The 27,346-nt window shown below is 36.1% G+C and overlaps 2 protein-coding genes across 6 annotated transcripts in view; both read left to right on the forward strand.

Annotated features, from left to right (window-relative positions):
- The window catches only part of LOC131065728 (kinesin-like protein KIN-4A), a 105,716-nt gene that overhangs the window by 40,370 nt on the left and 38,000 nt on the right, over nucleotides 1-27,346 (forward strand). For all 5 annotated transcript variants that reach the window (XM_058000338.2, XM_058000336.2, XM_058000340.2 and 2 more), the window contains 4 exons: nucleotides 16-129; nucleotides 336-452; nucleotides 551-631; nucleotides 17,213-17,284. In XM_058000338.2, the coding sequence (XP_057856321.1) occupies nucleotides 16-129; nucleotides 336-452; nucleotides 551-631; nucleotides 17,213-17,284 (384 nt within the window). The remainder of the gene's footprint in view (nucleotides 1-15; nucleotides 130-335; nucleotides 453-550; nucleotides 632-17,212; nucleotides 17,285-27,346) is intronic.
- Nucleotides 11,477-14,279, forward strand: LOC131857142 (uncharacterized). The gene is made up of 3 exons (XM_059209289.1): nucleotides 11,477-12,649; nucleotides 12,765-13,463; nucleotides 13,555-14,279. Exons 1-3 carry the CDS (start codon nucleotides 11,507-11,509, stop codon nucleotides 13,933-13,935), a joined length of 2,223 nt encoding a protein of 740 aa, XP_059065272.1. The 5' UTR covers nucleotides 11,477-11,506; the 3' UTR covers nucleotides 13,936-14,279.

Genomic DNA, 27,346 nt, shown 5'->3' on the forward strand with positions numbered 1-27,346 from the left:
AATGAATATCAACAGAAGGAGAGAGACCGTTTGCTGGCAGAGGTTGAGAGCCTTGCTAACACAACTGATGGACAGACTCAAAAGATGCAGGAAGTTTATTTGCAAAAATTGAAAATGCTTGAGACACAGGTGGATGTTTTCTCCTAGACGCACACACGCACACACGCACACACACACATGTAGATATATATATATATATATATAAAGAAAATACACAATTGAACTTTTCAATGCATTATCAAGGAACTGAATATGGAGTCAAAGTAACACTCAGTGTTTCTAGCAACCGGTAACTAAAGTTCACCATATCAAGGTCTTTTTTATTTATATTGCAGATCTCAGATTTAAGGAAAAAGCAAGAAAATCAAGTTCAACTAATAAAGCAAAAACAAAGAAGTGATGAAGCAGCAAAGCGCTTGCAGGAAGAAATACAATTTATCAAGGCACAAAAGGTATTCCGCAATGTTATCATTTTTGAAGGGTTGCAGGATTTCCAACAAAGAGGTCATGTACAGCTTAAGAAATCATGAATGATTTTCTCATTCTTTAGGTTCAGCTGCAAAATAAGATAAAGCAAGAGGCTGAGCAATTTCGATGTTGGAAAGCATCCCGTGAGAAGGAGCTTCTTCAGGTACTCCCGTTCTTGTTGATCGCACATTGTTTCAATTTGATTGATGGACAGGAAAAATATGGAACTCCTAGATATTCTCAGCAATAGTTTTTTCTTCAAGCGTTTAACACTCCTAGTGTCCATTGTCCATGGTTTTAACATGAAAAATGTGTTCTCCTCATTATTATGTTCTTTTAGCGATTCTTGTTTTTTTCACTTTTACATTCAGGATGAACATAATATGAGATGATCAATCCCAATAAACAGACAAGTTTATTTCCTTTCTCCTTGGTTAGGTTGTTAAGGTTTCTGATAATCATTATTAATACTAGATTATTACAATTGTATCCATGGTAGATTTTATGATTATTATATTCTGTATTTAGATTATAAACTTTTCTCTTGGCCTCGTTTTTCAGAAAACTGTTAGCTTGTGATTCATGCTGCAAGTGAATGAGTCACAAATAGGATATCCATGGTATATTTTATGATTATTATATTCTCTATTTAGATTATAAACTTTCTCTTGGCCTCCTTTTTCAGAAAACTGTTAGCTTGTGAGTCATGCTGCAAGTGAATGAGTCACAAAAGGATAAAGGTCCGTAAAAGTCTGGTCCAACATTGAGATGAGAAAATTATGTGCGAAAGAGGATAGCTATGGGATATAGAGAGTGTCAATACCAACAATTTATTATACCATAAAACAGAGGGCTAGGATAACTGGCAATGGCTCTTGTTAAACCTAATTGGGGGCTAGTCTAATTGGTGATAGCTCCTGTCAAACTAACAAACAAATAACATAGAGACATACATGCCAAGATGAAAAATTCAAATAGCTTTGGTCAAATGTATCAAGCTTAAACTTATGAAAACTAAGCTTACGTATCATCATACCACCCCTAGAAGTCTTCTAGTCCTGAGATGGAATCCATACCTTTTCAGTCATGTTGCCAGTTCAAGTTTGATGGTTCTCTGATTTTGTAGTTTGCACCCCAGGTTTGATATGGTTTGGTTTGATCGTACATTATTGTTTTTATATATATAACCATAAATTGCAACAAAAACAAACAATTGAGAATATAGTTACAAGACTCCCCAAAATCTTTCTAGAATCAATTAGAAAATATTTTTGGTTTGCCAAGTCAATCTTAAGCTAGAGTAATGCTACTACTATGACTGCAGCAGCATTGCAGACTTTTCTGAGATATAAGCACAAGAACTCACATAGAGCCAGTCATGCTAGGATGAGTAATATAGGCTCCTCTCTACCATAGTTAAGATTCCATGTGTTTTTTTGTTTATGATGCCATGGATATCATAATCCACAAGTTTTGTACACCCAAGACATGTGAGAAAATTATCTTATTAAGAATACTGTTTCCTTCAAACCAAATCTACTTTTGTACTCATTTGATTGATGTATTCTTACATATGTGATTAAATTAGCTTTTAATTGATAAGTTTATTATGCCTTTAAAGTTTATTTATTAAAAGATGCATGGTTAAAGATTTAAATCCGTAAAAAATTGCTTTATTTCATTGTTTCTCAATTTTCCGAGTCTTTCTTGAGTTTGAGTCCAAGTAAAAATCAGTATGCCGAGTTTGTGTCTTATAACTATGCTTGAAAATGTAGTTGATGGAAATAATTGGAAATTCAGTGCCAAATTTCAAATCAATACAAATCAATACAAATCAATAATCATCATGTTGTGCTTTCTTGAGATCATCAATGTCATCTGTTTTTTCTTCAGAATAAGTAGGTCTAGTGCCACACCCCCTAGATTCACTATACAAGCTCTATATAATAGCCTCATACCCTCATCCTCAATTGATGCTAAGGAAAGTTGTGCAATCAAATCATCCAAGTTGGCATACTTAGGGGTTAGATCCTAATGCCTCATCACCACTCCTTGTACCCAACTTGATTATGTGAGAGGAGGCGCAAGGCCACAATGCCATTCCCACTAGCTTCACCATACAAGTCCTATGTAATAGCTTCATGCAAATTAGCATACTCAAGGGCTGCATCTCAATGCCTCATCACCCCTTCTTTGTACTCAACTGCTTATGTGAGAGGACATGCAAGTTGAAATGAACATATATATCAATTCCTTTGCCTTTTTTGTATCTAACCAATTGCTCTCAACTAAGTGGTTAAAGGAGTATGTATCTAGGTCCACTTAGTTGAACAAGAACACGCAACTTGTTGAGATTTGAGACAAAGTCAGTACAAATTTTACAATTACAGGTTCCAAATAAAAGTATGGAAGTTAAAAAATAAAAAATGAATCTATGAAAGTAGAGGTTGTGTATGATATGTAGAATTGTAGTTTAACTATCTACCCAACCTTTTTTACAATGTGCACTAGAAGTGGCTCAATAACTTAGAATCTTCGTCAAAGCTGATGCTTGACAGCAACTCATGTATCTTCTCAACTTCCTTGAAGAATAGGTTGCAAGATTACTTGACCCTTGAGATGCTCTTGCATTAAACACCCTAGGTTATATAATTTTGAGCATGGTGTTCAAAATTAAGAAAGCGAAAGAAGTTGTGGTTGCCACCCCAACCATTCCGCTTCATCTTTAGAAAGTCACGAATCATCCTTATTCCTTAGGTCCCCTTCCCTTCCATCAAACCATATGATACTTTTTTGTTTTGTTGTTCAAACACTCCTTCAAAATCTGCTTTATCTCATTTTTAGACCTCTCAAGAACTTGTTGCTTCCAACCTGGCCCCTAAGGTGAGGTTACACCCTTCTCCAGATCTTGAGCTCCATGAAAGTCATATCAATCAACCACATTGAACATTGGTGAGATATCCAATTCTTTTAATAATTCAACCTCATAAGCATTTTAGAAATCCTTCAAAACACAACTTATTATGCATTCCCCTATGTAATCTCTCCTTCCTTAAGTGTATCGTGACTAACTTGCCCCAAAAGTAGCTCTTTTCTTTTTAATGCTCATTTGCACTTGCCATATACTTGTTATGTTCTGTCCAACTGCTACTTCATTTACGCATCTCTTCTGTGTGCTATGCAAAATCTTTTGCATTTGCAATAATGCATTATCCATTTGCTTGCAGACTGATTGGTTGAGTATTTGAATGTACACTGATTGATTGAGTATTTGAACACAAATTCTGCTTGCAGCAACAATGTATCCCAAGATGTCAATTTGCTTCCCAATAAACATCTTAGGAGATTTCCTAGATATGTTAACAAGTTTTGTTTGACCATTTATTTGTGAATGGAATGCGAAACTTTAGTTTAGTTGTGTACCCAACCTTTTCTACAATATGTGCTAGAAGTGGCTCAACAACTTAGTAGCCTTATTAGAGGTTGCACCTTATGACAACACATGTATCTTTACAAATTCCTAAAAGAATAGGTCTACAATCCTAGAAGCATCATTCATCTTTTTGCAAGGAATAAAATGTGTCATTTTAAGAAACTTACCAACAACTACAAAGAGGGAATCATTACCCCTTTGACTTTGTGGTAGTCCAGGGACAAAATCCATGGAAAGTTTCTACCAAGGCTTTTCTTCAATTTGCAACGGCTTATATAACCTTTTGTTTTGGGTGACAACCTTCATTTTCTAACAAATTTTGTATCTTTCCACAATTTTTTTGACATCACAATGTAAATCTGACCAAAAATGCTACACCATGGCCAATGCCTTGTCTATAATGAAATGCTTTCCTAATCCTTCACTATGTAGTCCACTAAGGAAATTCTCTTTCATAACTTTGCGGTATACACAATTGCCTCCTAAACAAATACATTTCTTGCACAAGGAAATCCTCAAATATACCCTAACCTCCAATCTAAGTCTCTACACAACTCTTCCATGCTTCCACAAAATTTAGATCCATGACATATAGGTCCTATATCATCTCGAATCCAACAAACTCTACTATCATGGTAGCAATGCATGCCTCTTGTTCAAGGCATTTGCCAACTTATTGGCTACACTAGCTGTGTGCTTGAGAATCAATATACCCTACAAGTACTCCACCCACTTTATGTGTCTTTGGTTCAACTTTGCTTGATTGTTAATAAACTTGAATGCTTGATTATTAGTATACAAAACAGATTCTGTTGGTAACAAATATGCCTCCACTTTTAGAAGGCTTGAACAATTGTATAAAAATCTTGTGTAAACTAAGTATTTTTGCTTGGCTTCATTCAACTTCTCATCAAAATATGTAATGGGTTTACCATTGTGACTGAAGACAACACCAATAGCTTTATTGTTGACTTTGCAATTCACTTGAAAGACCTTTTTAAAGTTTGGAAGTGCTAATGCTAGGGCCTCTGTCACCTTTTTATTAATCTATTCAAAGATTTTTTTCTAGTGCAATTGCTGCTCAAATATGCTCTTCTGCATGCAATGTGTTAGTGGTGCATAGATTTCACTAAAGTTCTTGATCAACATTTGATAGAAACTTGTCAACCATGGCATCTTTTGACCTCTACAACATAGAAATGAGAATCGGACTCGGCAAGGGTGACTTGACTCGAGACTCTGGACTAGGCAAAAAGTGAAAAACCCAGGAAATTTAGAGATTTTTAAGGATGTAAAACTTGTTTCATGGACCCTTTAGTAATAAAAACTTAAATACAAAATAACATCATCAAATAGAAGCTAATTTGATCACATACACAAGTATACATCGATCACATAAGTATAAACGTAAATTGTAGTTGAAGGAAATAGGAAACTTAGATATATTAATATTGTCAAATGTATACAAAACTCATGGAATATAAAATTGAGGACATCAAATGTTCCACACAAATATCAAAATAATAACTATAAGTCTATGGCTCAACGGAGCCTGCATCCCTCCTACGAAGGCATCTAAAGTAGGTCCTGTTGTGACATTTTCACACATCGCCCCATTGCAAATGGAGACCCCCTTCTTTTTAGGCCCTTTTGGTCTTTTGGCTTTGTTTTTTGGGTCTTTTCGTAGCAGTCTCGTTAGTCTCTCAATTTGCGAGTGTTTGGGGGTCATATTGATCAAGTCTGCTCTTCGTTTGGGCGAGTTTGGTGAAGTCTAGGGCCTGTTTTGTCTTTTTTTAGGGTTTCTGCCTTTTGTCCTAGATTTTAGGGGTTTTTGTTAGGGTTTTGGAAAAAATGAACATACAACTGAAATCAGAACCCTTCAAGGAACCTCCCAGTAAAATTTGAGCCAAAACTGAGTAACTTTCTATTTTTAGAAAGTTCCCATTTTTTAGGGATTTTACTTAGTCTCGGAATGTCATCATTTTGCCAAAAATCAAACTTACAATTTTTAGTAATTTCTATTTTTAGTAAGTTTCTATTTATAGTAAGTCATTCATGTGACCTGTCTAGGGATCTAACACTGACATTTTAAAAGTTTCTATTTTTGGAAAGTTTGTTCTGACAGGACCATTCAGGCAAGGTGATGATGTCATGTCCCCTCTTTAGTATGACATGACACTTTACGTGGATTTGCCTATTCCAGACTCTCGTAGGCAGATGGTTGTGGTGAGAGAGTCATTTTGGCGTTTATTTGGTGAATGGATGGCTCATTATGCTCTTGGAGACATTATATTTTATTATTTGGGGCCAAGATGTTATATTTTTAAATTGAGGTGCACTTTTTATTTTATGAAGTAACTTTTTATCTAAAAAGTGCAATGAGGCTTCTAGAAGATTCTATTATGGATACTTCTAGAAAGTCATGGATACTTCTAGAAAGACTAAGAGGCTTCTAGAAGATTCTATTATGGATACTTCTAGAAAGTTATGGATACTTCTAGAAAGACTAAGAGGCTTCTAGAAGATTCTATTATGTGTATAATTAGACCCCATGGGTCTCTCATTTGGCATCCAAGTTTATTTTTCTCTAGTGCATCTACTTGAGCATTTGTGGAGCTTGAAGGTCTACAAGTATTCAGCTGAATCATTGGGAACGATACCTCCCAAGTGATTGCATAACTGAGGGGGTGAAAGATCCTCTGAAGGGTTGCTCTTCGGAATTGGTACTCAGCCAATTCAGGTGTGCTTAATTGGAATACTATCTTGTCAGGGTTCGATTTAGAGATCAGTTGCAAACTTACATCTTTGTTCATGTATCAATGAATGTCATTGTCTATCTTAGAAAGTCTGAAATAGTGATCAGAAATTAATTGCAACAGTTGTATACTTCAAACTCCCATATTTCTGAAGCATGTATGACATCTATTTGACATAATGTCAATTCTAGTATTGATGAAAAATTGAGTTGTTCCCTTGGTAGTTAAATTGATATATGTTTCCTATATACTTTGCAAATCAGTAAAGTGCTTAGTTGTAGATTGTATGTAACTTGTTGGACAATATTCCTTGAATCAAAATCATCAATTCTTCCATACATAAGCAAGGGATACTACAGATGAAGATTGAGCATTCGCGACTATTTCTAATTCCAGAAAGTCAGAAAGCAGACAGAGAAAGCCAAAAGATGGTTGATTGCTGGAAGCCCACTCCTGAAATTGAAAGTTCGAGAAAATTCTTTAAGTCTGGAAAAATCACCCCAAATTCTTACATGGCACCAAAATCAAGGAGGCATGGAGGATTCACAAATTCACTGAATCCTCCACCAAGTCAAAATTCCTCCCTACTCCCTAGTTGGGCGCCAAAATGAAGGAGGCATGGAGGATTCACAAATTTCATTGAATCCTCTACCAAGTGAAAATTCCGCCCAAGATGAAGGACAGGCGCCAAAATCAAGAAGGCATGGAGGATTCACTAATTCATTGAATCCTCCACCAGTGCAAAATTTCGCCCAAGATGAAGGATAGGTGCCAAAATCAAGAAGGCATGGAGGATTAACAAATTCATTGAATCCTCCACGAGTGCAAAAATCCGCCCAAGATGAAAGATAGGCACCAAAATCAAGGAGGCATGGAGGATTCAAAAATTCATTGAATCCTCCACCAATGCAAAATTCCGCCCTACTCTCCAGCTGAGCGCCAAAATCAAGAAGTCATGGAGTGAAAAATCCACGCCTAGGATTGAAAATTCAGAAAATCTTCTAAGGTATGGAAAGTTCAAGGTTCAGGAAGGAAACTTCAAGAATTCAAAAAATTCCTTTCTCGGAGAGGAAATGCGTCCAAGGTGAAGAATTCCAGAAAGTGGAAATTTCTTGGCTAAGTGCTGGAAATTCCTTCCTTCAGAACAGAATTCCAAGAAAGGTGAAAAATAGACTAAGTGTTGGAAATTCCTTGCTTCAAGACAGAATTCCAAGCAAGGAAGAAATCACACCCAAGGATGAATTGAAGATAAAATTTCTAAGGCAAGGAAGGAATCAGGGATGAACTGAACAAGAAATTCCCCCCAAGGAAAAAATTTGAAAAAATCCATTCTCGGGCATCAAATCACATCCAAATTTGGATCCGTAGGAGAATTCTCTTCCTCTTGGACTTGAAACCCTAATTTGTGCAAAATTCCTAAAAAATAGGAGATAGTGAAAATTGATGGAAAACCTTCTCCAAGCAAGGAAAGTTGAAGAGACTTCAAGAAAATTCTTCCTTCATCAAATTTTCTCTCTCCAACAATTTGAGATGTGCAGGAGTAGATATACGATGGCAGGGTCCACTTACTTGCATGGCAAGGATCTATTGAACGCATGGCAGTATGGTGGCGCATTCATTGCCGGAATATTTGACCAAATGGCGACCTGGACATTGCATGTAGAATTAATGGAGCATCTTTTGCATGTAGCGGTCACATTTATGGCATTATGGCAGATTCCTTTTGCATGCAACCATCACGTTTAGGAGATGATGCTAGTGGGCACTTTTTAAATGTAATGGTTAATTAATGCTTTATGGGTGCCATTTTCGGTAGGATTGTAATTAATTGTATATGGGCTTTATGGGGTATTTATTGCTGATTCCCACCTTGTTGCATCTTGAGCGGAGAATCTTTTGGGCAAACCCTAATTAGGGTTTTGCATGTAGCTAGGGCTTGAAGCCTATATAAAGGGGTGACCCCCCTCATTTGTAAAGGAGGGAGCCTTGTATGAAATTGTTGCGATAAGTTTTGAGATAATAACAGTGAAACATTGTTCTCTGATGGTGTCCACTTAAGTTATTTTTTCAAGACTTTCATGGTTTCACCTTCCTCACTTAGAGTAGAAGTAGTATAGTGCTTTGATTTCAATGGAGAATGTAATGGTGTTTGATGAATTTCCATGGTTCATACTTTTTGCATCTTGCTGATTGTAAGTTGCAGTGTAAAGTTAGCTTGAACCCCCTAAATTTGTGCTAAGTTCGATTGTGGATAATTGTTTGGATTGCGCCGTTTTTTGGGTATTCAAATGTACTTTCTCGATTTGAAAATCCTCTAGCATCCCCAGAAGATTGCACCAGTTCTTGCGGAGTTGTAGTTGATCTTGGCGAAGCAGAGCTTGGTTTATTTGGAATTTGTCCACCAGAGCACTATTCATTGTTATCACTGCGCTTAGGAGTAGATTTAGATCCTTCTAACCCTTTCCCCTTTACTTTCAGTTCATTTTAGTCCGTTCGAAGCAACAACATCGTAGGATTGTCATATTTGATGATGGAGTTCCATCCACAACAAAGAAGTGAAAGAATGATGCAAACGTAAGGCCCCTTGGATTACCGGCAATCACATCAGCCAATTGAGTCACGTCCATAGCATAAAGGAACCTTGGAGTCGATTGTTTGAACTTCTTGCAATCTTAGCATGCAGTCGCACTTTGATCAAGAGAGAGTGAAGTGACCGTTAGGCAACTTTATTCTGTGTTCGATGTAGTCATAAAAAACACGTTAACAGGTCCTAGATGATTCAGCAGCCATAGTCTTTGTCCATGACTCCATGCCACCCTCACCAACATTAGTTGTGCTTGTGTCTACTCGTTCTCTAACCTCCTCCTTTGCCATGGCTACAACCTTAGGCTCTTTATTTGCTTGGTTGACCCAATCAAGGTTCTTGTCATTAAAGACATGATCCATAGCCTTAGTGATCCACACAAGGTGTTAGATGTGAGAAAAACCCAACAATAGAAGGGGTACGGGGAAACATAAAAAATTGTCCGTTTTTGTCATTTTTTGAGATTTAAAAAAATCAATTTTTGAGTTTGGCCGAGACCAAGCATAAAAACTTGCCGGGTTCAATTCGAGTTTGTGAGTCCTTGGACTTGCCAGGACTCAACCAAGACTCATACGATCCGAGTTCATGTCCCTAGTACTCACCCAGGGTCACCCGGCTCAGGACTCGCCAAGTCCTGGCGATTCTAGGAGCTATGCTCTACAACCTTCTACAATAATAGTCAATAGTTGCTTTCTTTTTCTTTGAATGTGTCCTCAAACCATCTGTGCTAATTGCAGATAGTCACAATTCCCAAGTATACTAGCTCCTTTTTCATAAAATTGAAGTTCTTTAGTTTTTATACACAACTACTTTCTCAGCTGTGCTAAAACTTGCCGTAGGTGTTCAAGATGCTCTTCCTAAATACCAAAATACATCCAAATAAACAACATGAACTTACCTAAGAAAGGTTTCAAGACCTCATTCATCAACCTCATATAGGTGCTTGGTGCATTGGTCAATCCAAAGGGCATGGGCAACCATTCAGACAATACATCTTATGTTTTGAAAATTGTCTTCCATTCATCTCTTTTATGGATTTTGATTTGATGATAGCTGCTCTTGAAGACGATCTTGGAAAAGTAATGTGTCCTGATGTATTCTTAATGGTGATTTTGTTTGTGACATGAGACTTTGTGCATGCCCTCCATTCTTATTCCCTCTTTGGTGCAAGTATTGCAAGTATAGTGCAAGGGCTCATACTTTATTGAATCAAACTGTTTTTCATCAGCTCTTCCACTTTTTTGCTAAGTTACCGGTACTTCAGGTTTTGCCCCCGAATCCGGATACGATACGTATCGGATTCGGATTCGCCTCGGAATCCCTGTGGATTCGGACAGGGTACTGATTTTTGCCTCCTGAAACGCATCCGTTTTTGGAGTCCCGATTCCAGACGCATCCGGTGTAGACGTGGCGATTCCATAAGGTTTTTTTGACGAATCCGCATCGGACACAAATTTCGAGGGTTTTTTTACGGGTCGAATCATGTCTTTTCACGTTTTAAACCTAAAGCAAAGCTAAAATTAAAAAACGCGAAATCATTATTCCACGCGAAACAGTGAGAGGAAAATCGAAAAATGCAGGTTTGAGAGGAGGCGCAACGACAGAGGTGAGAGGAGGCGCTAGGGCAGGAGGCGCAACGGAGGCGCGACGGCACAGAGGCTTCGACGGAGGCGCTCGGGCAGGAGGCGCAACGGAGGCGCGACGACGGCACAGAGGCGCGACGCCACAAAGGCACGACGGAGGCACGAGGACGGCACAGAGAGGCGAGACGGGAGGTGCCAGGCAGGAGGGCGACGGCTGACAACCAGCGCAGGTTTTAAATTTTAAATTTTTTTTAAGTTTGTTAAAATAATGATCATAGTTTGTTAAAAAATTAAATTTTATTATAGTTTTTAAAAAAATTTATTAGTTTGTAAAATTTTATTATAGTTTTTAAAAAAATTTATTAGTTTGTAAAATTTTATTATAGTTTATTTAATAATTTATATAAAATTTAAAAATTAAATTTAATAATTTATTTAAAATGAAAGTAATTAAATTTTAATTTTTAATTACACAAATTATTATAAACTATAGTTTGTTTAATAAACTATTAAACAAACTATAGTCTATAATAATTTGTGTAATTAAAAATTAAAATTTAATTACTTTCATTTTAAATAAATTATTAAATTTAATTTTATATATTTAACATTTAGAATCTATTGTTTACTATTAATTTATTAAATATTAATAATTATTTTTTAATTTGTTGTAGAAATCATAATGGCAACGACTACTAGCTCTACTCCTCAACGGACTTTCAAAACTGACCCAAATTCACCTTTATGGAAATATGTCAAAATAATAGACCAAGTAAAAGGTGGTGGAACATTTTTATGGATATGCAACTTCTGTAGTACGAAAAAAACTAGCTCCTACAGTCGTGTCAAAGCCCATTTTTGTGCCATTCCCCAACAAGGAATCAAACCATGTCTAGGAAAGAATGGAAATGGGATGTCACCTCAAGAAATAGCAGGATATATTAGAGAGCAAGAGGAAGCAGATGCAAGAGTTGGTCGTGCCTCAAACCATCCTTTGTTGACAGGAAGAGGAAGTAAATCAAAGAGGCCCCCTACTTCTCCATCTTATAGCGATTTTCCTGATATCGTGGTAGAGAGCCACCCATTCTTGGACCCAATTAGTGAAGAACCTGTTATTGTGAAGAGAAGCAAGGGACCATTAGAGAGAGCATTTAAGAATGATGCTAGAGAGATTGCAGATCAATCCGTTGGAAGATGTCTATATGCAAACGGTTTGTCATTTAATGTGGTACGATCACCATATTGGCAGGATATGTTGAAAAAGGTAAATGAGGCTCCACAAGGGTACACAGGGCCAGGTTATGAGAAGGTGCGTAGCACCTTACTAGCAAAGGAGGTAAAAAACATAGACAATGCATTGGCTCCCATTAGAAATTCATGGAAACAAACAGGGGTGTCCATCATTTCAGATGGATGGAAGGATACCAAAAATCGGCCATTAATTAATGTAATTGCAGTGTGCCCTAAAGGGGCAATGTTTCTGAAAGCTGTGGATTGTGAGGGACAGATGAAGGATGCACAATTTATTGCTAACATCCTTATACAATGCATTCAGGATGTGGGACCTCAAAATGTTGTCCAAGTAATAACGGACAATGCAAAGAATTGTAGAGCTGCAGGTATGTTGATTGAGACACGGTTTGAACACATATTTTGGACACCTTGTGCTGTCCACTCTCTCAACCTCATGCTACAAAAGATAGGCAGGAAAATAGATTGGATCAAACAAATTTATGTTGAGGCTGAAGAGATCCAAATGTTCATCACAAACCATAACATGTCACAGGCCATTTTCAGATCATTTTCACAGTTGGAGTTGCTAAAGGTAATTGAAACACTTCAATTTTTAAAATCTACATTTCACTTTGATGGTTACTTAATTTTTATTTTTTTATCATGTCTTCTTTGTATTCTAATTTTTATTTTTAATTTTTGAATAGGTTGCCGAGACCCGATTTGCATCCAACACAATCGTCTTGAGGCGACTTGTGAAGGTGCGACAGCCACTTGCTAGCATGGTAATTAGTCAAAGTTGGTCCCTATGGAGGCAATCCAATACTGAAAGGGCAGCAAATGTAAAGCGCATGATCCTAGATGACACTTGGTGGGATCGAGTGGAATATCTTTTGAGTTTCACTGAGCCCATCATGAGTATGATCCGTTATACTGACATGGATCACCCATGTTTGGGAGAGGTATATGATGGCATTGACTCGATGATTGAGAAAATGAAAGCCATCATCAATGCAAAAGAGCAAGATCCCGAAGAAACTTTCTTCAAAGAGGTTCAATCAATTTGTGTTGAGCGGTGGAACAAAATGACCACCCCACTACATCTTCTTGCATTTGCATTGACTCCCAAATTTTATAGTGATGAAATGCTTGCTAAGCCATCAAGGGTACCACCATATAGAGATTCAGAAGTCAGTGAAGGGTGTAGGACAGCACTTACTAAACTCTTCCCAGATTCTGAAATGGAGGATTTAATGACAAGTGAGTTTGCTGATTTTGTAGCCTCCAATGGTCAAAGTGTTTCCGCTCTCCGTGACAAGTATAAAAAGGATTCTCATGCTTGGTGGTACCTCAATGGCCATACATCACCAAACCTTCAAACTCTTGCAATCAAAGTTTTATCGCAAGTAAGTTTCATAATTTTTATTGCTCTCTAAATTTAGATTTTTTACTATTTTATAATTGTCACCCTCTCACTTTGTGTCAATTATTCAATAGGTTGCTAGTTCCTCTTCATCTGAGCGAAATTGGAGCACATACTCCTTTATCCACTCAGTGAAACGCAACCGACTGGCAGCAAGTAAGGCAGAAGAGCTCGTTTATGTGCATTCAAACTTGCGCCTTCTTACTCATAAACAAAATGAGTATAAGGATGGGAGCACAAAGTTTTGGGATGTAGATCCAGAGCGAACTGATTTGGATTTTTCAGCTGCCACACAATCTTTACTTTCTGGGGAGTCTGATAGCCAATGTGCTGCTAGTGCAAGTGGTAGTGAGGCTGCATGTGGTTCCAGTACTCTACCTACATCATCTAATGTCAATGATGATGTTGATCTTGATCTTCCTAGTGACCCATATGATGCTATTGCTGATTATTAGTTGTGTCATTTTATTGTTGAACGGTTGAGCCAGTGAACAATGAATTCGATATCTATCATAACATTCAAAGTTTGTAATTTTGTTATAGACTTATAGTTATATCAATATGAATCATATATGATAGTTCCAAGTTTTGTTTAGCATATGGATGATATGTGGGATTCTAAATTTAATTTTTGTTTCTACTTATTAGAGTGTATATATGTATATATTTATGATTTTTACCTTTTTTTGTACGGACGTACCCATACGTACCCAGGCCCCCCCTAAAAAAAATGCCGTACCAGCGTACCGTACCCACGTACCCGTACCCGTACCCGTACCCGTACCGGCAACTTAGCTTTTTTGTTCAATTTTGCACTCATATCAAGATTTATCTTGTGGGGAAACTTATTAAGATTGTAGAATCAATTCCATGCACTGTGGATTGCCCTGCACCAGGGCAAATCCTGAGATATTTAGTTATCCATCGCATCCTCAAATTCATTCCACAGCACATCTACCTGTCTCCTTTGAGCAGTGCAACTCACTTTCCTTCATCGGTGTAGGTTTCATGAACTATACATAGCATTCTTTGATTCTTCAACCGTCTTTAAGAACTACTTGGCTGATAAGAACATTATGTGGCCATTTTTGGCATCCTTATCTTTATTTATTGGCTTCAACTCAAACTTATTTTTGCCCTTGGCTATGGTGAATGTGTTCTTTCTTCCATTATGGATGGCACATACATCAAATGGCCATGGTCTGGCCAACAACAAATGATAGGCATCCATAGGAATTAGGATCTGGTACTGCTTTTAGGCTCAACTTCTTTACCATCTTGATGGACAGCAGGTTATCTATGCTTCCTACATCTATGATCATCTTACAACACTTTCCACTTGAATTACACCTAGTGTAAAAGATACTCATCCTCAGCCACAATTCACCATCATCTCTAGTAGGCTTTAGTAAGACCTTGCACAATATAAAGTTCCCTCCACCATCTAATGTCATGCTCTTTAAATAAGTTTAAGTTTGTGTTTTGTGTTTTGTTAGTGACATAAGAGTCACTCTGTAGGGTTAACTTAGGTTGAGCTTTGAACCCAAATCCGACTAGGGCAGGTAGGATAGGTTACCCTACAATGCTTGACAACATAGGTTAGCAAAGATTTAAGATGTAACATTAATAAGTTGTTCACTTGTATGCTTTATGTGCATGCTGGTTATAGAGGATGTCTTAAACACCTTACCAAAAATGTGACATCCTTGTCAACATGTTTTGCATCTGTGCACCTTGATCTGAACATTTTGCATGGAATCTTCTACATACAATGTCATGTTATTGGTACAGAGTTTTAGGATTGTAGTGTTTTGGAAAGTAGTTAAATTTAGTGAACACTAAAAATAATAAGGGCTTTTGCTCTAAATTACTGCTGCCGGTAAAGATAGTTTTTCAGGTCACCACCAAGTGACACTGATTTGGTGTGTGAGATTCTTCTTATGCAAGTATTCCACAAGACAGTTGTTTACATTATTTACAGTATATTTTTCAGCAAGGTGACAACCCTACCCTCGATTTGTTTCAAACTTTTGACCTCCACTATGAAGAACACAAACTTTCACTATTTGGTCAGCTCAAGTTGCACAGTATGATTGGACATTGATCATAAATTAGGAGATGTTGAGGCATTGCGTTGTAGTCAAGAGGTGACTAGAGGATAGCTTGATTTATCCTCCATGAAAGGGGATGTCTTAAAAATATTTTCTATCCCATAACTTAGGAAATGGGAGAAGTGCATTCCTTTAGTACAATGGGCATCTCCTTATGAGAAAAATATTTATGGTAGAAAACTTAAAAAAATTAAAGCACAATTAACACAAGAAGTCTTACACTATTCTAGGATATTACTTGACAGAAAATTAATGAGAAACCTCTATGGCATGATGTAACTGAAAGCTAGATTATTCTGGTTATTCAGAAATTCACAATGATTGATTCTTCTAGGATAAATATTTAAGTTGATTTAAAGTGTTTATTAGTTTTAGTGATATGATAGAATGCAAGATAATAGAAATATTTCTATCATTGAGCAAAGAATCATGGTTGAGCTTGAAACTCCAAATGGTGGTCATGTCAAAATTCTGTTCAGCATACATAGAATCCAAGAAGAGAGAGATGATTCAGTCAACAAGCATAAAAAGCTCAACATAACACATTAATTTGGCAACAAGGCATATCAATCTTGATTGGTTCTAAGGAACCATTCATAAAGTACATAAATAAGAAAATCTGAAAATGCAATATAACCTTCCATATTAGTTTAAATTTTTTTTTGTTGGTACATGTCTTAATTTCCTTTCTGGCATGAATAATAATATTTATAGATATTTTGGACTTCGTTTTACATTCAGATAGCAAATCTCAAATCTAGGAATTGTAGAAAGAAATAAAGAAAGAAAGAAGAAATTATATTAATGTCCATGGATGACCAAAAATAGGTCAATGGGACTTGCGTTTAGCAGTTTTCAATAGAAAGTTCTACTAGTATATAATTCATGAGTAGGACTGCTTTGTCAGAGCATTGAAGCCTATAATATTGAAAACAGAGTTGTTTTGAGCCATATCATGTTGCAAAGGTTGGTAACAAGCCAAATTAAGAAATTTTCCTTGGGTCCTTTTTCTCCGTTCTTTTTTATAGTGTAAGGTTAACATGCTTTCATATGCAATTCTTTCTCTATTTATGCTTCTGATGTTATATTACTACAGTCGCACAAGATTAGGCTAATAAATCCCAATTTGAATGTTTATTAGAGGGATATTTAAATAAGTGCACGCTTGTCTAGATACAGCCCAATCAACTACATTACTTTCAATATTGTAGCATCTTAGCCATGGTACTCAATTGCAGTGTATCTCTTATCTAAACAGAACATGGAAGTCTATCTCTTTCTTTAATATTTCCCACTAAGGTATAAGGCTTAATGAACATGCAATCCATATTTTAGTTATATATACTATCTGTGAAGTCTGAGAATACCCGACTTTTTCATTCTACATTATTATAGTTGAAGTTGGTATGTTCTGTCAAGCTGCCTTCTCTTTTTGGCAAGATTTTAACATGGTATTCTTGTCTGGCTGCTGTTTTTTCTTTATAAAGGTTATTGGAAAGCTTTCAGAGCTATCCAATTTCTTGTACATGTGCATTGATGCCTATGAAAGCATAAATATGACATTTCAGATATTGTTTTCATACAATTTTTTTTAATTGTTGTTGCTTCTTGATTTGATTAGCTTCGCAAGGAGGGGAGAAGAAATGAATATGAGATGCATAAACTGCAAGCTTTGAATCAACGACAAAAGTTGGTGAGCATGCATTTTTTATTTTATATGATTCACCCTACATGACATTTAACTTTTGATTCGATTTTTGTTACGGCTGCCTGAAAATCTTCTCTGAGGTTAGAAAATTATCACACTTTGTGTTTTCAGCTTTATTCATGTGCAATTGGATTTACTTCGATTTAGATCTGTACTGAAAAATTACTTCTTCTAAGATAAAAAGTATTTTATTGGAGATCTAAATAGAAGCTAGCAGATGAAGATTTTACTATAAATTTGATGTCAACTAAGAAATTATTAGGATATTCATTTATCTCATTGAGTAGGTCTAAGACAATTTGGGTTAATCATCTATGAGATTTTAACCTTTTATTTTGTATTTGTACATTGCAATTGTGTCTTCAAATCCAGGAGTTTCCTATGTTATATCTTGTAATTGGTGTGCTAATTCAAAGTTGAGAGCATAGAGTTGGTTTGAGAAAATTCTGTCGAGTAAAAATATTAAATCTTATTTTGAAATAAATGAAAATCTTAACCATTCATCCTTCATTTGTAAGTTAGAGATCAAATGTAAAAAATAGTTCTATATTTGGAATGCATGTATGTATATTGCTGTGAATGAATTTCCATGTAATCCAAAAGGGGAATTTTTTACTTAAAATATATAATCTCTCAATCAATCATAAAATCCAACATCGCTTTGATTAATGAAGCCAATTCCTCTAATCATGTGTGTATTGGTCAACTGTTATGATATTCATACATTAGTTGTTATAAGTTTTGCAAATCATAATTCATAATTTCATCTATAGTATTTGTTCTTCCTGCATCTAATAGAGGTCTTTAAAGCTAGGTCCTAAATCTTAAGCAATTGTTCATTTTCTCGTTCTTAACATTGAGTTTGGGCGATAGGATATATTGATATTTGACTCATTCTAATCATTGTTACCAGTCTTGGAATTAATGTACAGTCAGCAAGCTGATTTCTGGCTCAGATTCAAATTCAGCAACAAACTATAAAACATATGTTTTTGTATACACTTATCCAAATTAACTTTAAAGACGAAAGGCTAGTCGATTATATGCTACTTTTCTCACGTGCATAACTATACATCAAAAAATAAGTACAAAAAGCCAATTTGAGCTGAAGGAAACATGATTTCTAAATATATTAGTATTCATAAATGTTTTTGCCATCCGATTTACAAAAATCATGCATTAGGATATCCATTGAATCAAAATAAAAAAGTACAACTGAGAGTCATGGACTAAAGTAGAAAGGAGCGTGCATCAGTAAATTCAATGTCACCAGCCCTATCGTGGATCTTGCTTGTGTGCCATATAGGTCCTTGATACTGTTGCAGCCATGATAGCTGGCATGTGTTTCAACAACACCATGGGATCTGCTTGTGTTTCTTTCTTCTGCCATTGCTATTGCCTCTACCTCACTCTCAACTTGATCAACCCAAATGTAGGATCCTCAAGTGATCCAATTTGAGGAAATAACTGAAAGCCCGAGCTTTGCATGTGGTGGCATTGCACCATCAATCTGCTGCACTTCTTGGATTGTTAATGCTCAAATATACTCAGTTGCACTTGCATCCTAAAGTTCTCCATGGTTGACATGAGACATATATGGCAATCCTTGAAGGTTTCTACCTTAGCACCAAATCTTTCCCACCATGCACCTAAAATGAGAAAGATAATACTAAAATTTCATTTAATTGGAAAAAAAGTTAAAAAAAGAACTTGAGCTCATTGTCAACATTAAAACAAAAATTCTGGAATTATGAACCTTAAGAAAATTTTATTTGGTTGCAATGTCATCCAAGTTGCCTTGTGTATATCTTGAGAAAACAGGTCCCCTTGTGTAAGTATGAAGATCTCAATCTTGAAGATGGTTCTTGTTCGCACAAAACTCTGCGTGAATCCACTCTATGGCCACTTAGAGTCCATTTAAAACCTTTGTAGTGGCCTTAAATATGAGTAGATTTGGAATGCTGAATTCTAGAAATAACTTGTCACACATACTGATTTATGAAGATGATGGTGCCATCACCAATCAACGGTTTCCCACATGGGATGGTATGTTTCGTCAACACTACCATAGATGGCTCTAATGGCCTTGGTCTTGTTCATGCTCTCATATATATAGCCTATCGAGGGCTTCTTCCTATCAACAACGTTAAGCAGGCTAACTAAAAGCTCTGTGACCCATTAAAAAAATAACATTAGTATTAATATTTAAGAAGAGAACATAAACAAATAAAAGAATATAAGAGTAATATGTAAGCAAAAGAGGAATGGGAAAACACCATACCTCTACAATATCTCTTGTCAAAAGCCAAAAGTTCTCATCAAAGATCCAATCCATACAACCAACTTTGGCATTCATAATCAAATATAAAGATTGAGGCTGCTCCACACTAGCAAATATACATTTTAAAGTAGGTCCAATTGAAGTAAAAACTACAATATGATAAAATTGGTTGCAAAGTAGGTTACACTAGGATGAGCCAACACCTCTATGTTTTCTCACCAAGTCAAGTACCCAAGCATAGTTGCATATATATTTGTAAATACTGCAAACATGATCTAAAGACGTTTTCCAATATCGTCCAATATAATATTATAAGGTCAAGACAATGAGTGAAACATGGAGTCTTGAAAAAAGATGGGTGGTCCTCCGTGAGATCTGCATAACATTGGCTTGTTTGTGATGATCTGCATAACATTGGCTTCACCTACTTTAGCCACAACTTCATTTAAATCTTGCATAGAAATTTTGCATTCCTTATTTTTACAAAAAACTTTAATAAATTTCATGAAATTGTTTTGAGAAAGAAACCATTTTTTTTTATAGCCTATCTCTTCCATCCAACCTTTAGACACGATGGTACAATCCTTCTTCTATTTCTCTTGTTGCTTATCAATTATGGACCTCGCATAAGCCATCTTTTCATTCATAATCATATCTAGGGGCTTTGAACCAATATTAATAGCATCTACTTAATCTTGCTAATAAGGAGATCTATAACAAATATAATAATTAAATACTAAGTATTTGAAAACAAAAATGATCTGACAAAAGATTCGGATTTTGTACTTTATGGCATGTTTATCAATTTATGGAATGTGGACAACTTTAATGCTGAAGAGTGTTTAGGGGTCTGTTTGTGTAAAGATCTTCAACATTGTGTATTTTGGCCATTTTGGTGAAATTAATGGTTTTAACATGCAGCGAAAATGAAATTACCATGGAAAATTTATCATCTATTGTGGTGAATTTGTCCTGACCTTGTGGCAGTTGCAAAATCACTTTTTTGTTGGAAGTTGTGAATTTGTTATGCTCATTCGTGGCATCCAATGACGTTCAGTTTTCTATTTTTGTCCTTCAAGCATGGTTTCTTGGTATTTTCAGCTTCTGGATTAAATCAAGTTCTTAGTGTAATTCTATCATCTTAGAGAACTACAAGTGGAGTATTTGTTGGGGATTTTCTGTTTTTTGAGACTGCCATTATAGCAGCAGCAGGGGAAGTGGTTTTAGGAGCTATTGGAGGTCACTGGGAGTTCTCGCTACTGTTTGGAGGCTCTACCATTAGAGTCTAAGGGCTGTATTTCCATTGCAATGCCAGCTTGAAGCACTAAGAGTGTATACTCGTAATTGCTGGGGATTTTTAACCCACAATGAGTTTCTCCAGGGTAAACCTATCTTTCTATGGTGTTTGGTATCTGTTTTTTTTTTCTATTTTCTTGCTCTTTTTGGCTAATTAATTTCAGTTATGTGTGCTCTCTTACACTAAGAATCTATATCCACTGGTAACAGGCTAGCTAAGTCATATCCTTATAGTTTATAGATCAAGTGCTATTCGAGTTATCTCATTCCATTTGGGAGGTATGTTGTGAGTATTTTTCAGGTTCATGCCCACAAGTAGATAAGGTGGAAATAAGATTTTACCTTTGCAAAAACTTGTTAAATCCCCCAAGTGGAAGAAAGACTTGAGAAGCATGGGAGGAGAAAGGGATTATGCAGGTGCTGAAGCAAGATTTTGTAGGATGGAGAGTGCCATTGCAATTTTGTCTCAATCAATAAAGACCATGAAAGGCCTAATGGAAATCCTTAGGGAGACATTGGATGGTAACAAGCCCAATTCCAATGAAGGAGAGTCTTCAAAGGGTGATAAGATTCTTCCAAGCAAGCCTCTATTCAAGGTGGAAGCTAATATTGAGATATTGCCATTTGAAGTTGATGTGGATTCGGAAATTGCTTGGCAGTTGGATCACACAACTTGAGGTATATTTCAGTATAGATACTCTCATTTTGGATCAAAAGATCTCATTTGCTAGAATAAGGTTGGCAAAACATGCTTTGTCGTGGTTTGAAAGTCACTAATAGTCCATGGCTATGAAAAGACTTCAATAAGTTCTTGGAGGCATTTTAAACAATCAATCATTCAATCCAATATGTTCACAAGGAAGAAAAGAGTATGGAATGACAATTGCTTAAGTGAAAAGAAGGTCCAAGGGTATAGAGACACACTAATGAATTCCATATAAGGGCTATTTGAATGCGTAAAGATGTGTTAGATGTAGTACTAATGAAATATATAGGTCTTCATAAACACCTTTGTAGTCCTATATGGCTTTCTAAATTGCTTGACATAGATGGAACATGCTCATATGCTTAACATTTTGAGATAGATGGTTGCTCTTCCTCTTCCAAGCCTAATGAAGTTAAGGCCAATAAAAAGGATAAAGGGTAAATTCCACAAGCACCAAGATCAAATCTGCACTTCATTGTGACCATTGTGACAAGGATGGTCATGAAGAATCTTCATATTGAAAATTACATCTTGAAAGAACCTTCACAAGCGAGGTAAGTGTTGATGGGTGTTTTGTGACACTCTCAAACACAGAATAAAATACCAAGTATTCTATCCTCTCTTGAATGAGGAAACCTCAAATGCTAAACAATGTGATCAATTGAGGTAACCCCAAGGTTCCTAATGTCAGGTTTTGACGATGCAATGGATAGACTCGATGAAATGATGTGATTTTCTATTCTCACAAAGGGACTTATTGAAAAATAAATTGAATGAATGATTCAATAATCTTATAATCTATTCAACAATATACAAGTGTATATATAGAGATTACAAGACGACGTTCTAAATTAAGAACAAGTCGTTTAAAGTGAACTACTAAAAAGCTAAACGCTAAATAAAGCTTAAAAGCTAATTAACTAAAAAGAAAAAGCTAAATGCTAAATAAAGCTTAAAAGCTAAATGACCATTAAACAAGGAACTAAATATAGGTGACTAAAATATAATTAAATATTCTAATACCCTCCCTTAATGGTCATTCTATCTACTAACTACCCTATCGAAGACACTGTAGGTCTTTTGATCACAAATGAAAAGAATACTCTGGTGCAGTGGAGACCCTCCATGGATTTGAAAAGTGTTAATGACCAAGAATACCAGAATCCATCCAACCTGACGTTGGGTAACCAAACTGAAAACTGAAACCATGATTTTGAGGAAAATCGGCAAACCCTTTTGTAGAAGAGTATCAACTCCACAACTGACTGCAAGATACCACGGTTGCAGATGTTCGCCCTGGCAGGTGCGACCCAAACTAACTGCAACAAAGCACGATTTTGAGGAAAAAACCGTCAAACCCTGAAATAGGAACCCTCGAAAAGAGAATTTACGATTTTGAGGAGAAAATCGAAAAACCAAGAAATCTGAGGTTACAAATCATTGTTTTTGTGGGAAAAAACGGTAAAACCGAGATAACGAAAATCTTATGCGAATATCGCGGATTACAGATGAGATAATTTTTAAGGGAAAATTATAAACCCTGCGAACAATTTTTGAGGAAAAAAATTGTGAAAACCCTCCCATGATTTAAAAAAAAAAAAAAAAACTGCCCAGGAAGAGAAAAAATCTGCTTTTCAAAAAAAGCAGTTTTAAAAAAAAATCTCTTCAATAAAAACTTCGAAAAATTTTAATAACAAAATTTTTTCGAAATTTTTAATGTCCATGCTCTGATACCATGAAAAATAAATTGAATGAATGATTCAATAATCGGATAATCTATTCAACAATATACAAGCGTATATATAGAGATTACAAGACGACGTTCTAAATTAAGAACAAGTCGTTTAAAGTGAACTACTAAAAAGCTAAATGCTAAATAAAGCTTTAAGGCTAATTAACTAAAAAGAAAAAGCTAAATGCTAAATAAAGCTTAAAAGCTAAATGACCATTAAACAAGGAACTAAATACAGGTGACTAAAATATAATTAAATATTCTAATACTTATGCTATACACTTCTACAAAGTAGCTAGAACTTGAACATCCGATATAGCAATCCAAATGATGCTTTCCTCCTAAACTAACTTAAACTTCTACCAAGCAAAGATCAAAAGGATAAGGGTTCGAGATTCTAATTTAAGACCTATGAACAATGATAATAATGGATAGTGCTTTAGATAGATGAATTCCTTATGGAACTGCTTTCTACATAACCAAAGATAGCTCACAATGCCATAGTAAGAGTGCAATCTTCAAAGGATAGTGAAAGATTTTCATATTGTAAACATCCATCCAAATGCCCAATGTTGGCGCAATCCAAATGAACATCCACAATCGAACTATTGCCAAAATGAGGTTCAGACTAAACATAAATTGCAATTTACAATCAACAAACTACAAATGGTATGGACCAAGGAATTCATTAGATATCTTCACATTTCTCCTTTAAAATCAATGAACTTCAACTAAAACTTAAGAAGTAGAAACCATGCAAATTGTCGAAACTTCATACAAAGATCCACAATATCTTCAATGAAATTATGTATTGATTTTGACATAGTCTTGGTAACAATTTCTGTTGAGACATGGACCAGCTAGGACTCGAACCTAGGACCTTCCATACACTGCTGGAGTGCTCTTCCACTGAGCTACTGACCCCTCTTGGACCAATCCATCGTCGGTCTGGGTGTGGCTTATTTTCAACACCAACACCCCCCCTTAAGCCACACCTCTCGTGTGCTTGGGGCTCCTAGCCTAGACCTGGCTCTGATACCATGTTGAGACATGGACCAGCTAGGACTCCAACCTAGGACCTTCCATACGCTGCTGGAGTGCTCTACCACTGAGCTACTGGCCCCTCTTGGACCAGTCCATCGTCGGTCCGAGTGTGGCTTATTTCCAACACCAACACCCCCCCTTAAGCCACACCTCTCGTGTGCTTGGGGCTCCTAGCCTGGACCTGGCTCTGATACCATGTTGAGACATGGACCAGCTAGGACTCGAACCTAGGACCTTCCATACGCTGCTGGAGTGCTCTACCACTGAGCTACTAGCCCCTCTTGGACCAGTCCATCGTCGGTTCGGGTGGCTTATTTTCAACACCAACAATTTCTAATCACCTCCTCCTACTACTTCTACCGCTATTAACTTCTATTAACTGTTAACCTTTACAAATGAAAAGGCCAAGCTTTTTATAGACTTTGAGTTACAAAATGAGGGGCCTAGATTGATTCTAAATAAATGGCCAATATTATTCAATAAAACCCTAAGTGGAGTCGGTTATAACTACCACCTTATACATTTAATGCCATCCAATGAGAAAATTACTCAACTTTTGAATACATGTCCTTTTAGGGAGAGTGCCAACAAAAATGGGTTGTAACTTTATATTAAATGCAATTCCACATGCCAGTTTCCTTCTTTGTAGAAGTTAGGTTCAATGAATCTAGACATGTTGACCTTGGGTTATTTGATTGGTGGAGGTGAGTAGGCACCACCTCAACTTGCATGTCTTGCAAAGTTTCTCTTTTCTTTCATCTTGCCCTTTGTTTCAACTCCACTAGATGAGTTTCTAACTTTGTTGAGTCCTTTGTCAGCTTCTTGAATACATTGATCTTGTCTTTCGTCACATTCTTGTCTTTCATCCAATTCCCTCTGTTTCCTTGCATCAATCCTAAAAAAGAAAGAGAAGATACCTTGGATCATAAATGTGAGTGAAACCCTAGGTTAAATTTGGGAATTCCTTAAATGAAATGCAAGAAATCATGATAAGAAAATGATAATTCAAAACTTTGTATCTCTAATTTATCTTGAACATCTTTAAATAAAATGCATACCAATCATTCTTCAAGGAGAAATTGTGAAACAAATCTTAAAATGACATCAATAATTCACAAATTTTGCTTCACAAACTCTTGTAAGACCCTAGAAATGAACTTTGAATTTTCTGGAAATGATATTTTAGATCTGGAAACGGTTGAATTAATAAGGAAATTCATTCAGATCTGCAAGTAAACAACTTGATTTTTTCCTTCAAAATGACCTTTTAGCTTCCAACATCGACCTCTTCTTCTTTCTCTTTCAATGCTTGCTTTAAAATCTGATTTTTTCTTGTGGAGAATCGCCCTTATCTGCTGCCATGATTCACTTCTTCCCTTCTCTGCTGTGAATTTACCCATTCTCTGCTCCTTAACTTGTTCCAGGTCTGATCTTAAGTTCTGATTTGCTCACTTCAGATCCTGATTCATCCTTTTTTGGATCTGATTCACCTTTCTTCAGGTCTGATTTGTTTTTCTTCAGGTCTGATTTGCATTGAAGTCTCTTATAATTCGCTTCTTATTCTGCTCTGCCTTTAATTTGTTTTGATATGAAAATGACTTCCCATCTTGTATTTATAGGCCTCTAACATAGCAATTACACTTCCTTGCTGGGGTCAGCTAAGTAAGATTTTATTTGTTTTCACATTGCAAACTTCCTTCACTTCAAGTCGGCCATCTCTTTTATGGATTTTGCATTATTAAAAATTGAATTTTTGGAGGGAAATTTATTGTTTTCCAATCAGGTCAACCTTGTTGCTTTATTTCATCTTATTTTGAAGGGCCATAAATATAAGATGAGTGCTCATTTCCTTGGAACAATTTTAACCTGTGCATGCATTTATTCAAGCAGTTTTCTGCCCTAGGTCTGGATTTTCCAGTGTAGATTGACCTTGCATATGCATTTCTTTGCGGAATTTTCACTTAGACAAGGAATTCCTAGCGGGATTTTCATTTGGACAAGGAATTCCTAGCGGGATTTTGACATAGACAAGGATTTGAGGGTAGAATTTGCACTTATACAAGGATTCTTGGGCAGAAATTGCACTTGGAGAAGAATTCTTGGGTGGAATTTCTCCTTAATTGTGGATTGCCTAGTGGAAATTCACCTTGTGCTTGGATTTCCTTATCAAATTCCATGGAAAATTAACCCTTCTCCTTTGTTGAATTCTGGAATAAAAATCCCCTTTCTAACATCTTTATTCCTTGGAATTTTTCCAAATTATATCTTCATTCCAGGGATAAAATCCTTATTTCCTTTTCATTTCATGGAAAAAAATTCCTATTTCAACTTTGATCCAAGGATAAAATCCTCATCTCAACTTTGGAATTTTCATTCATTTTCAAACTTCAAGTCATGGACTTTCTCCATAATCCTTATATCAATTTTGGAATTTTTCCTTCATTCCACATTTCAACTTAGGAATTTTCTCTCCATCTCAACTTTTTCCTTGACAACTTAGCTCAACAACTTTCCAACTTTTCCGGACAACTTTCAAATTCCATGTTTTGTCAAGCAAACTCAGTGAATATCCTCATGATTTTCACCTTTGAACGAACACTTAGACCCAAGACTTTATTCCACCCTTTTTACACCCTGACTGACTTCCAGACTTGACAAAACCAAACTGGCCCTAAGGCTAGGAACTATGAAAACTAACTGCTGGAACTAAGCAAACTAGGCAAACAACTAAGAAAGCCAAAAAAACAAGGGGTCCCCATTTGCAATTAGGTGTGTATGTTTACAACACAACTGTAAGAAGGGTAAGAAAAGCTTTATGCCTTCAATGAATGAAGATAATGTACTATGTAGTTCTTAAAAAGGGTAAAGAACTAAAGAGATTGATGATCATTTTGTGTACACTTAAGATTTTTTTCACTACTGAAAAAGTTAGTTTGCTGGCAAAAAAAACATAATTTAGCATTAGGTTGAATGTCAATGACTACTGAA

This window comes from Cryptomeria japonica, chromosome 7 (genome assembly GCF_030272615.1).
Source record: "Cryptomeria japonica chromosome 7, Sugi_1.0, whole genome shotgun sequence".
In the NCBI taxonomy this organism is placed as follows: domain Eukaryota; kingdom Viridiplantae; phylum Streptophyta; class Pinopsida; order Cupressales; family Cupressaceae; genus Cryptomeria; species Cryptomeria japonica.